Source organism: Myotis brandtii, unplaced genomic scaffold, assembly GCF_000412655.1.
Source record: "Myotis brandtii unplaced genomic scaffold, ASM41265v1 scaffold573, whole genome shotgun sequence".
Lineage (NCBI taxonomy): Eukaryota > Metazoa > Chordata > Mammalia > Chiroptera > Vespertilionidae > Myotis > Myotis brandtii.
In genome coordinates this window covers 404,065-415,096 of record NW_005370145.1, presented here as the reverse complement: position 1 = coordinate 415,096, position 11,032 = coordinate 404,065, and the positions used below count along the sequence as shown (strand labels likewise).

The following is an 11,032-nucleotide window of genomic DNA, read 5'->3' as shown; positions in this document are numbered from 1 at the left end:
GGGGTGGGTCCGTGACTGGGCTGGGGCATGATCTGGGGTCTTAGTCTTATTCCCTTGGGGCAAGCAGAGTGGAACCGGATCCAACTTGCTCATCCTGGGGAACTGGGAAGCTGTCTCTTGCCTGGAGAGATAGGTGCCTGGGGCCTTTGAGGCTATGGGTTGAGGGGCCTCCCTAGCTCCCTTCATCCCCTCCTTCCACAGTCCCCTTAGAGTCTCTACGGGAGCTCTGGCGTGTCCATACTGAGGCTTCATCCAGTAGCACCTGGATTCCTTCTCATCATTCGAATCTGGTATGCAGGAGTCAAGCTGGTTAGGGTTCCTGAGCAGGAAGCTTGGACAACGATGGAAGCGGGAAAAGGCTCTTGAGCATAGGTTCTTGGGGTCCACAGAGTAGCGCATAGCCATGGGATGGTTGCCTATAGAGTTGGGTTGCTTGTCTGCAGGGAAAGGTCGGGTAAGACAAAGCCTGAGTTCCTGAATGGCTGAACATGGGGACAGGGACAGAAGAAAGGGGATAGGGCCAGATCCTCTCGAGCCCATGCTGGGGACCACTCACTCACCTTTGGGGAAAAAATGATGGAAAAGAATCCGCAAGGAGCTCTTCAGATGCCTCCAGAGCTGAGGAAGCAGGGGAGGGGAGAGCCCAGAAGTAAGATGAGCCTTGAAGTCCAACCCTAGCCAGGCCACATCCCAGCAGCCCTCTCACCTCACCCCCTCCCACTTCAGACCCTAGGGCTTCCCCACCCTGGTGCCCAGGCCCCTCCCTGACCAGAGTCACCACATTGATCCCCACGTTGAGCAAGATGAAGCTGCCCAGAATCAGAAGAATCGAGTCTCCTAGGTCCTGGCATTTCCCGGAGCTGGTGCCAGAGCACACTGGGGCTGCGTGGTGGGCTTGCTCACCCATGACCGGGGGTCCCAGGACTACCTGGGCCCCCTGGCCCCCACATACTCACTAGGAGCCAAACTCTTCTGGTGGGGGAGGGGGAGAACTGGGTCATAATGGAACAGGAGGTCACAATGAGGAAGGAGGAGGAAAAGGAAGGCCAAGTGTCATTCCCTGGTAACTGGGTTTGTGTAACCTGAGCCTGGACAGTCAAATAGGGCCCAGAAGCCAACCTCCCCCCCTCCCCTGCCCATCTCACCCTCATTTTTCCCCTCATTGCCTGCTGACTCACTCATTCGAAAACTCACGCAGCATCCCATCCCCTTCTGAGACTACGAAGACCATGGCCTCAGAGTCCTGGGGAAGGCCAGGCCGAAATCCAGAGCCTTGCCTTCTTCCTGCCCTTTGCGAGGCTGCAGGCCTGGATCTACCCCGACGTGGAACCCCCACGTCTGGAATCTAACCTCAGCTTCTTATGTGGGGCGGAGCCTCTGAGTCCCCTTTTGGGACAGAAAGAGCCTCACACAGAGCAGGTGCCCGGAGACCAATGGTCTGGAGCAGGGGTCCTCAAACTACGGCCCGCGGGCCACATGCGGCCCTCCGGAAAACATCCAGCCCGCCGGGTGTTTTTGCCGCCGCTGCCTGTTGCTTAGCAGCCGACTAGTTTTTTTTTAAACTATAGTCCTGCCCTCCAACGGTCTGAGGGACAGTGAACTGGCCCCCTGTTTAAAAAGTTTGAGGACCCCTGGTCTGGAGTCAGCAGCGGCAAGATCTGCTTAGAGCCCTGGCGCAGGACCAGGAGGGCCCCTGCCCCACGGGGAGCCTCATGCCAAGCACACGGCTTCTCATTTCCGGGAGCTAAGGGCAGGGATCCAGGCCGGCAGAAGAAGTGGCGCGTCTCAGCCACAGACCACCACAGGGTTTCCTGGACTCTGTTGCTCTTTATTCCTCTTTCAGGGCCCTGCCCCACCGCCCCACCGGTCAGTTAAGTTTCCCAGCCCGGCTCCTGTGCAGCGAGGGCCTGGAGGCGGAGGTGGAGGGTGGTGGCAGTGAGTTGGCCCTCGCTCTGTTCTCCTGCACCTGCCGCTTCAGCTCCAGGCTGTCGTACACCTGGTAATTGGCATTGCCCCCTGGGCTCCGGCTGAGTGGCATGAAGGTGATTGGGGGTGGCTCAGGAGTCTGGGCTTCAGGCAGGGGCTGGCTGGGAGCCAGGGTCCGTTGGTATGAGACCTCGCCCAACACAGTGAGGGAGGCAGATGTCGTCAGAGGGTGCTGAGTGGGCAGGGCCTCAGCCCATTCAGCCGCCCGGCGCCGTACCTCATGGGGATCCCGGGAGGTGTAGCTCAAGTGTCCTGTGGACGGGTAGGGACTGTGGCTATAAGCATGGCCGGGGAGGCTCCGGCGGTGGGCCTGTGGGGAGCAGTACTCCCGGGCCTCGGGCCGGCAGCTCCGGGCCATCAGGGCGGATGGAGGCTCGGAGGCCTCCAGACCACGCCGCCGCTGATCCCAGCAGTCATACGGGAGCTGGCCCCTTGATTGGTAAGGGCTGTGCCCCCCATGGGCCCAGGAGGGGTTGGGAGGCAGCCGGTGGGGAGGTGGAGGGGGCAAGGGCCCCTGCTCAGCCTCCATATTGCCCCAGACGCGGGACTGTGAGCGGCGGAGCCCATAGCACTGCAGCCTCAGCTCTGACTTGGCCTCCACGCGCTTGGGCATGCGGCGCAGCTCAGGGGACTGGTAGATTGAGGGTGGTGGCAAGCTGGCCAGGATCCCGCCCTGGCGGCCCCACAGCCTCAGGTTGGAGGGCAGCCCCATCCGATGGCACAGCCCACCCCAGCCCCACGGGGGGTACTTGGGATGTGGGAAGGACAGGTTGTTGTCCTCCTCCAGAAAGGAGTCCGGGTCCTCCTGATCAAAGATGGGTTTTGGCCTCAGCTGTGACCTCTTGTGTCTGTGATGTGGGCTGTGGAAGAGCGTGCAATTTGGGGGGAATTGTCTGTGGTTCTTCTGTCTCTGCTGGTAGCCGTAGGGGGAGCGGCGGTGGTGGTGGCGGCGGCGCGGGCGGTAGCTGCGCTTGCGAGGATGGTGATGGGAGGAATCCGAGTAGCAGGAGGGCTGGGTCACCTTCACTTCAACAGGGTCCAGGGCGCAGTGGATGTGGATGTCTTGGGCCTTGGCTGGGGCGTCTTTGGGGGAACTTTCACAAGCCTGCAAGATTGCATCTGGGGAACGCCAGAGTCCGTGAGGGCGGGGCAGTTGTCGGTTGGGAACATGGGGGCTTGTCTTTCTTGGGCTGTGGTGGTAGCCGGGGTGTGGGGGTGTTCCCTCCCTCGCTAGCTGCCATACTTACTTTTCTGATGAATCCAGTTGATCGTCTTGTCTACGACACTCTGGAGCCCACGCCACATCTGGGGGTGAGGTGGGGTGGGAGTGAAGACCAAGCTTTCCACCAGCAACCCCCCCCCTCGCCAAGACGGCTCTTGCAGATGGGGGTACAGGCTGAAGCTGGCTCCCACCCTCCGCCCTCTGCGCTCTCAGGGAGGGTCCGCAGCCAGCACTGACCACAGTTGTCAGGTTGATGCCAATGTTGACAAGAATGATGAGGCCCAGCAGCAGGAGGACGAAGTCCTCCGCATCCTGGGGATTTGCTTGGTCTTGATTGCAGTTCTCCAGGGTGTTATGCCAAAGCTTGTTTTCCATGGTGGGGGGGGTCCGAGGGCCACCAGGGCCGCACCCCCCCACCGGCCCCGACCCACACTGCACTCATGCCAGGACCGGACCTGGGGACCCTGGCCAGCTGGTGAGGGAGCCGGGTCATAATGAGGCACATGGCAGGAGTCACAATGCAGAGGTGGCAGCCCCTTCATCCACTCCGCTGGCCCTTGGCTCAGTCCCCAGATTTCCCAGAGTTCCGTCTGTCCTTGGTCTCCAGGGGAGCTTGCTTAACTCAACACCTGATGCCTGATTTGACAATATGGTAGCTACAGTAGTGAGACAGTCTTCCTAGGGATTGGAGCATGCATAAGGGTTTCCTCTACTAGTATTTCATTGCTCTGAGATATGATAGCAGTTTGTGTAGCCTGTTGGTATTTCCCACCCGCACCTACTTGGGGCTGGCATCTAGGGCAGCGGCTCTCAACCTTTGGGGGTCGAACGACCCTTTCACAGGGGTCGCCTAAGACCATCGGAAAACACATATATAATTACATATTGTTTTTGTGATTCATCACTATGCTTTAATTATGTTCAATTTGTAACAATGAAAATACATCCTGCATATCAGATATTTACATGACGATTCATAACAGTAGCAAAATTACAGTTATGAAGTAGCAACGAAAATAATTTTATGGTTGGGGGTCACCACAACATGAGGAACTGTATTGAAGGGTCGCGGCATTAGGAAGGTTGAGAACCACTGATCTAGGGTGACTAGATGGATGGGTGACAGCAAGAGTCCCCTCTGAAGTTACCTCACTGTACATCCATCCTGACCATTTCCCTGTCATACCTCTGGCCCTACCCTAACCATCCCTTTCTGGCCAGGGATTTCAGCCCTCGATGTTGGTGGTCACTGAGCCCATAAGCCCCTTTGCTTCAGAGCAAGACTGGTTTCTACGTTGCTGGGGTTGCTGCCTCTACCAGGGACCACCTCCAACCATGGACATGGTCCTTAATCAATTGCCCTCCCACTGAGCCACCCCTTCAAGTTGAAAAACTGTTAGCTACCACCTTAAGAAAACCACATTATCCCTGGCTGGTTTGGCTCAGTGGATGGAGCGTCTGCCTGTGGACTGAAGGGTCCCGGGTTCAATTCCGGCCGGGGGGCGCATGGCTGGGTTGTGGGCTCGATCCCCAGTGGGGGGCGTGCAGGAGGCAGCCAATCGATGATTCTCTCTCATCATTGATGTTTCTATCTCTCTCCCCCTCTCCTTTCCTCTCTGAAATCAATAAAAAAAAATAAAACCACATTAAACTCACAAAGCACAAAATAGATGTAATTGTTGATATGACAAAGTTTTTTATTTAAACCAGGTTCATCACTGGTGTCTGTGAAAGGGGTGCCCTGGGAACCACAAGTCATTTGTCTGCACAATAAACTATGTACGCAGCAGAAATAGAGGAACAGCCAGTAGGCATTTTCCATCAAGGCTCCAAACACCGAGTAGGTGCTCGGTACACACCCGCCGAATGCAATCAGCTGCAAACGATCGGGGGCATTAACGGAATGAAAATGAACAGAGAAGCAGGGCGATTCACTAAAGGCCTGTCGGCTCACATCCCAGGAGCCCACCTGGAATGAAGGTGAGGTCCAGCCGCTTCAGCGTGGTGCACTCACATGGCTCCTCCTTCCCAAGTTGTGTGTGCACATGTGTGTGTATGTGAGTGTGTGAGTGTGTGTGGTCCCAGCTGCTCTCAATGGATGGAATATTCTGGAGAGTTCACATGGCAAACTTAGGCAGGTGGGAGACTCTGATGGGCGAAGCTGACTCTGGCAATGAGACTCTACCTGCAGAAGCAGGGGGGTGAAGCACCTGAGGCCGTGAAGTTGATCCTTGATGTCTTGGTGCCCCCCCCCCCCCCCCCACCAAACCACCACAAACCAGCTTCTCTCTCTCTCTCTCTCATTTTTTTAAAAAATTCTTTTCCAATCACCTCTCTGTCAGGGGATGCACTTGCCTCTCGGAGCTTCTGTCTCCTCACTTGTGACATGAAGATAGGAATCAGAAGAGGGAGGTCACAGCCCTTGAGAGTGTCCCCAATTTCTCATCCTCTGCTCTAAGCTGCTTAAGGATACAGGAACTTAAGGTTCTGATTGGGGAACTGTGAGGGCTGGCTACCTTCACTCCCCAAAGAAACAAGGGTTGAGCCCTGACCGGTTTGGCTTAGTGGTTAGAGCGTCAACCCGTGAAGGGTTGCAGGTTCAAGTCCTGGTCAAGAGCATGTTACCTCCGTTGCAGGATCCCCAACCCCAGTAGAGGCCCATGTGGGAGGCAGCCAATCAATGTGTGTCTCTCACACCGATGTTTCCCTCTCTCTCTCTCTCTCTCTCTCTCTCTCCTCCCTCCCTTCCACTCTCTCTGGAAATCAATGGGAAAAATATCCTGAGGTGAGGATTAAAAAGAAATAAATAATTTTTTAAAGAGGAAAAAAAAAAAGGTTTAAAGATTTAAAAAAGAAGAAGAAAGAAACGAGGGCTGAGAGGGAACCACACCTCCCCTGTAGCTGCAGCCTAAACCGGGCTCTGGCAGGAACCAGACCACTGAGGCCCAGACCATGCGGGGAAGGTCTCCCTTCCGGTGCGGGGCTGCCTGCGCATCTGGGGTAGGATTGTCGGGGGCCCCTTCTGGGCACTAAAGAGAACTGGGCGGAGGCAGATGGGAACCGGAGAACCCAGAGGGCCTGGAAGAGGTCTGAGGACAGGGTTGATAGACTGAGGCCAAGAGGTGGATGAGGGTCCTCAGGGCTCTCCAGGCCCTGTTCCCAAGGAGATTGTTTCCTTAGCAACCAGGGCTCCTAGGAGCTGTGTGGACCCTAGCACTGCTCCCCCACTCCCGCCCGCCCCCCCCCTGGGGCTCCAAACCACCACACACCAGCTTCTCTCTGTTTTTTATTCTCCTCCGGTCACCTCTCTGTCAGGGGACGGTATACCCAGTCCTTGTCCTTGTTCGCCCCTTCGGCAGTGCTGGATCTGGTGGCCATGGGGTAACAGTGGGCCAGAAACTCCACCTCCTGGGTCAGCTCCCGAAGCCGCCGCCTCACGTCGAGGGCGTCATACACTAGGTGGCGTGAGGGGTGCCTCTGGGGGATATCTGGGACAACTGCTGGACCCTTGGGTGCTGGGGGGTCAGGCGAGCACTGCTCCTGCCCCCCCTCAGCTCCCGCCCGCCCTCCGTTGTTCTTGTGGCACTGTGGGCTGTGGGGTGGGGGGTTCACAGGGTACACATAGGCCTCTAGGCTCATCTCCGACTGCATCTCTCTTTTGAGGGGTCTTCTCTCTACGGCCTCCTGGAAGCGAATGCCCTGGGTGGGCAGCCCCGCAGTGTCCTGGGCCCAGGGATCCCAGTAGCCCTGGGCGGATTGGAAGCCGTCCCAGTCCGAGGGGTGATCCCAGTCCTGGGAGCAGATTGCCGTGTGCCGATGAGGGTGCCTCTCCTCGTCGTCGGTGTCGGGGGCCCAGGCTGTTGGGTGGTGGGCACGGCGTGCTGACCAGCCTCGATGGCGCTGGCGGCGAGTGGGTCGGGGGGTCACGGTCATTTTCACGGGGTCCATGGTGCATCGAAGGTGGACTGCAGGGGGGCTCGGCTTTGGGTGCTGGGTCTTCTTTCTAGGTGAGGATGACTTAGACGCTTCTGTGGATAGGGAGAGGGGAGAGGCTGCGGGGGACACGGGCGCCCACGGGGCAGAGAGCCGGGTTCGGGGAGAGAAGCTGCACAGCTGTGGCATGTGAGAGGGGAGACTGGGAGGGGAAGGGGCCAGCTGGGGGTCAAGGGCAAGAACATTGGGTATCTGCCCCTCCTCGGCCCTAACCCCCTGGGCTCAGCTTACCTTTCTCAGAAACAATTCTGCAGAACATTTCGTGTAAGAAGAAACGGAGTCTGCGCCAAAGCTGGGGGAAAGGCACGGTGACCCCAGGTAGGCCCTGGCCACCAGGCCTGCCCCCCGCCAGCCTGCCGGCACCCTTCCACCCAGCCCTGCCCTCACCAGCGTCACCATGTTGATGCCGATGTTCATGCAGATGATGAGGCCCAGCAGCAACAGGATCGAGTTGCCCAGGTCCTGGCAGCTGTTGGTGTTGGGGCTGTGATAGGAGGCGCACCTGGGCCATGGCTGCTCAGCCACAGCCATGGGGGTCCCTAGGACCACCGGGGCCCCTAGACCCCCAACCCACTGTGCCACAGTCCCCAGCAGCCCGCCGGCCTGACCCAGAGGCTCCTGGGGGCAGGCGGGTCACAATGATGCTGGGGCTGCTCCTCACAATGTGCCAAGAGGGAGGGGCCTGGCCCAGGATTAGCCCTCTGGCCTGGGCCCGCACCGCGGAAGAAGCCAAGCCCGCACCTTGTATGCCCCGCCTGCGGCCAGCTGCCTGGACCAGCTAGCGAGGCCTCCAGCCCGCCTAGTGTCTGCGCCCACCAGCCCATTTGGTCCTTTTCTACACCAGGCTCCGTCCTCTGCACAGACACGGGTCCTCATCTTTTTCTTTTTTCTTTTCTTTTTTTAAAAAAATCCTCATCTGAGGATATGTTGAGAGAGAGAGAAAGAAACATCAATCGGTTGTCCTCTATACACACCCAGATCAGGGATCAAACCCACCGCCTGGATATGTGACCAGGAATCGAACCCAAAACCTTTGGTGTATGGGACAATGCTCCAACTAACTGAGCCACCGGGCCGGGGTGGGTCCTAATCTCATCTCCCTAAATAGCCCATTACCATGGCAACCTCACTCAGCACCCACTCCCCTTCAGTGACGAGGCCTCAGAGCCATCACCAAAAAGGGCTGTGGCTACAGACCTCCCTCATCAGCAGTCACGTCTCCAAGGCTTGTTTCTTCAAAACCCCCTGCCCCCACCCCCTAACATCACAGCAGGCACAAACCAACAGTTAAACTTTATATTTACAATATTCTCTTCATCTTTTGCCAGGTTTAAAAATGTGTACAGAGCTGCGAAGGGCAGGGACATGGGGTTGTCAGGGAACTGTTCTGGGGAGAGGGATTGGGCATTGGAGTCCGTGGCTGAATCATGGGGTCCCCCAGCCCCTCTCCCATGCCCCAATTTGTGAGACATCTGTCTATAGGGTTCAGGGCCCAGGGCCCTGGCATTTAGAGGGCGTGGCTGTTTGGAAAGGAACTAGACCAGGCGGGAGAGGGGTGGGAAAAGAAGGTCCCATGGGTGGAGGTGGGAGGAGGGACGGTCAAGGGGCAAAGTTCTGGGGAGCCAAGACCAGGGAGTCCGGATCCGGATGTCAGCGGAAGACAGCACCCCAGCCCCAACTCAAGTTTGGCACTAACAACCCACAAAATGCCAGCGGATGAGGATTCTCTCCTCCACTGGCGTCCCTTAGAACCCCCCCAACGAGGCTCCTTTCCCTGTAGGCTCAGGTCCCCTCTGGGCGGTCACCTTACACATCCTTCACATTCTTCCGGCTGGTGTCTGACCAAGACCTGGCCCCATTGCCCCCTCCACCTGCTTCTCAGCGAGCTGACCTCATTCTCTCCCCAACCATGAAGCCTTCCCCCCTGGCTCTCCTCCCCTCACCTTCCGCGTCCCCTTTCCTTCAGCCCTGGCAGCTGAGGGAAGAGGGGGCAGGTCACAGACAGGGAATGGGCAGCAGAGGGGAGGGGCTGGTCTGACACAGACACAGGGATGGCTCCTGAGAGGGAGAAAAAGGCGTGGGAAAAGGGAATGGAGGCACAGGGGGTGAGGAGACAAGAGACACAGGTGGGACCCCCATAGCTGCCACTTCCCCCTCCTGTATCCCACCTGCTCCCACATCTGCCTACTCTGGCCCAGGACTGGGGAGCTCTGGGCAAACCCACCGACCCAGTTTGGCACAGATGAGTAATGGTCTGAGGACTGAGGGAAAGGCTGTCCTCAGACCCCAGTGAGGGCTTTGGTCAGACATGCATGGCCTCTCCCGGTGGCAGGTCCCACGCCCCTGACCCCCAACTCCGCATCTCTGGGGGAGGGAGGAGCAGAGCTCTCCCCTGAGCGTCTGTGCACCCCCCTCCGCTTCTGCCAGTGTGAAGTCTGTTCCCACCTGCTGTGTGAGGAGGAACTCGGTGCTGGGCCTGAGGCCTGGGGGATGCAGGGAGGTACTGGAGAGAAGGGACCATCTGCATGGGAAAACACACATCCACATGCAAGAACATGTTTCCACTCAGAGTGTGCCCTGGGCCTATGGGACAAGCTCCCGGGCGGACAGGCTGCCCGGGTCTCCCGCCCCCGCAGGGGCTGTCGGCTATGGAAGGCGAGGCCTACCCAGGAGACCATGCTTCGCTGACTTGTGCCACGGGCGGGAAAACATGCTTCCCCAGGGCGGAGGGGGGCGGCGTGGGAAGGGGGCTGGTCCTCGCTGCTTCCCAGAACCACCCTGTGTTATCCTGTGGCCAAGGGTCGCTGTACATGAGCACACCACTTCCAGGGTCTCCACGGGGTGGGGGGCGGAGAGAGGGGGCGGGAGAAGGCATGAGGGAGTATGATTCTGGGGTACAAATCCCCGCAGAAATTCTCTGAGAGGGCCAACATGTGTCCAGGGCGGCAAAAAAAACCTCACCCTGCACATGGGAAAACACCCCCCGTGAGAAAGCACACCTCCGCGTGGGACACCCCCCTGCGCTTCCACACACCGAAGGCTGGGGTCCCGGTGGAGGGGACAGAGCACCCCCCAGTTGTTCAAAGGCCCAGGTCCAGAGAAAAGGGGCCTCTGTGCACGGGAACACACGCATCCTGGTGAGGAGACCCATGTCCACCTCATGTCCCTCCACGTGGGACAAGAAAAGCCTGTCGCAGGTCCTCCTCCCTGCCTTCCGGGTGGCACTTCCTGCCCATGGGAGGGCTGGGGAGGAGGCCCCCCCAAGCTGTCCCCTATACCCGGGTAGTGGAGTGGGGGTGGGGTAGAGTGTTGTTGTGGCTGGTAGCGGTGGGAGGAGGTGGGGGGAAGGGCCCAAATGGATGGAGGGAGGGTGGCGGCGGGGGAGGTGGCGGTCCCAGGCCACTGGGCAGCAGGGTCAGGGCCCCGGGGGCCAAGAGAGGCACATCGTCTGGTGCCCGGCGCAGGGCCAGGGTGTAGTCGGGTGGGCAGGCGGGGCGAAGGGCCTCAGCAGGGTCTGCCCCGACGCCGCCACCCCGTTTCAGCTGCAGTGACCCCAGCTCCTCTTCTGGTGGCAGCTCTCGGCCGGTGGTAGGGAGCAGGGGGCCCCCACCAGGCACACCAGAGCCTGACCCCCCGGGGGGGCTGAGCCGCCGGCACCGCAGCTCCTGCCGCCGGTCCCGCTTGTAGTAGAGGGCAGCAAAGGCCAGGATGTTGAGGAAGAGAAGGGAGGCGCCCACGGCCACAGTGACGCTCAGCTCTGTGGAGTAGTCCCGGGAGTCCCCAGGCAAGCGGTCATAGGCCCTGGGGCCGGGCTCGGGCTCCTCAGGTGGC

At 59.0% G+C, this 11,032-nt stretch overlaps 3 protein-coding genes across 3 annotated transcripts in view; all 3 read right to left on the bottom strand.

Annotated features, from left to right (window-relative positions):
- Positions 1 to 1,867: 1,867 nt before the first annotated feature.
- On the bottom strand, positions 1,868 to 3,583 carry LOC102263755 (chromosome unknown open reading frame, human C17orf74). The gene is made up of 3 exons (XM_005878738.1): positions 3,446 to 3,583; positions 3,234 to 3,291; positions 1,868 to 3,105 (listed from the first exon to the last, which is right to left on the bottom strand). The coding sequence occupies exons 1-3, from the start codon at positions 3,581 to 3,583 to the stop codon at positions 1,868 to 1,870; spliced, it is 1,434 nt and encodes a 477-aa protein (XP_005878800.1).
- A 2,903-nt stretch (positions 3,584 to 6,486) lies between these two features.
- SPEM1 (spermatid maturation 1) lies at positions 6,487 to 8,139 on the bottom strand. The gene is made up of 3 exons (XM_005878737.2): positions 7,589 to 8,139; positions 7,433 to 7,493; positions 6,487 to 7,236 (listed from the first exon to the last, which is right to left on the bottom strand). Exons 1-3 carry the CDS (start codon positions 7,730 to 7,732, stop codon positions 6,509 to 6,511), a joined length of 933 nt encoding a protein of 310 aa, XP_005878799.1. The 5' UTR covers positions 7,733 to 8,139; the 3' UTR covers positions 6,487 to 6,508.
- A 344-nt stretch (positions 8,140 to 8,483) lies between these two features.
- Positions 8,484 to 11,032, bottom strand: part of NLGN2 (neuroligin 2) — an 11,145-nt gene continuing 8,596 nt past the window's right edge. Inside the window, exon 7 of the mRNA XM_014549890.1 lies at positions 8,484 to 11,032. This exon is cut by the window's right edge and continues 249 nt beyond it. Within this exon, the coding sequence (XP_014405376.1) occupies positions 10,474 to 11,032 (559 nt within the window). The 3' untranslated portion in view covers positions 8,484 to 10,473.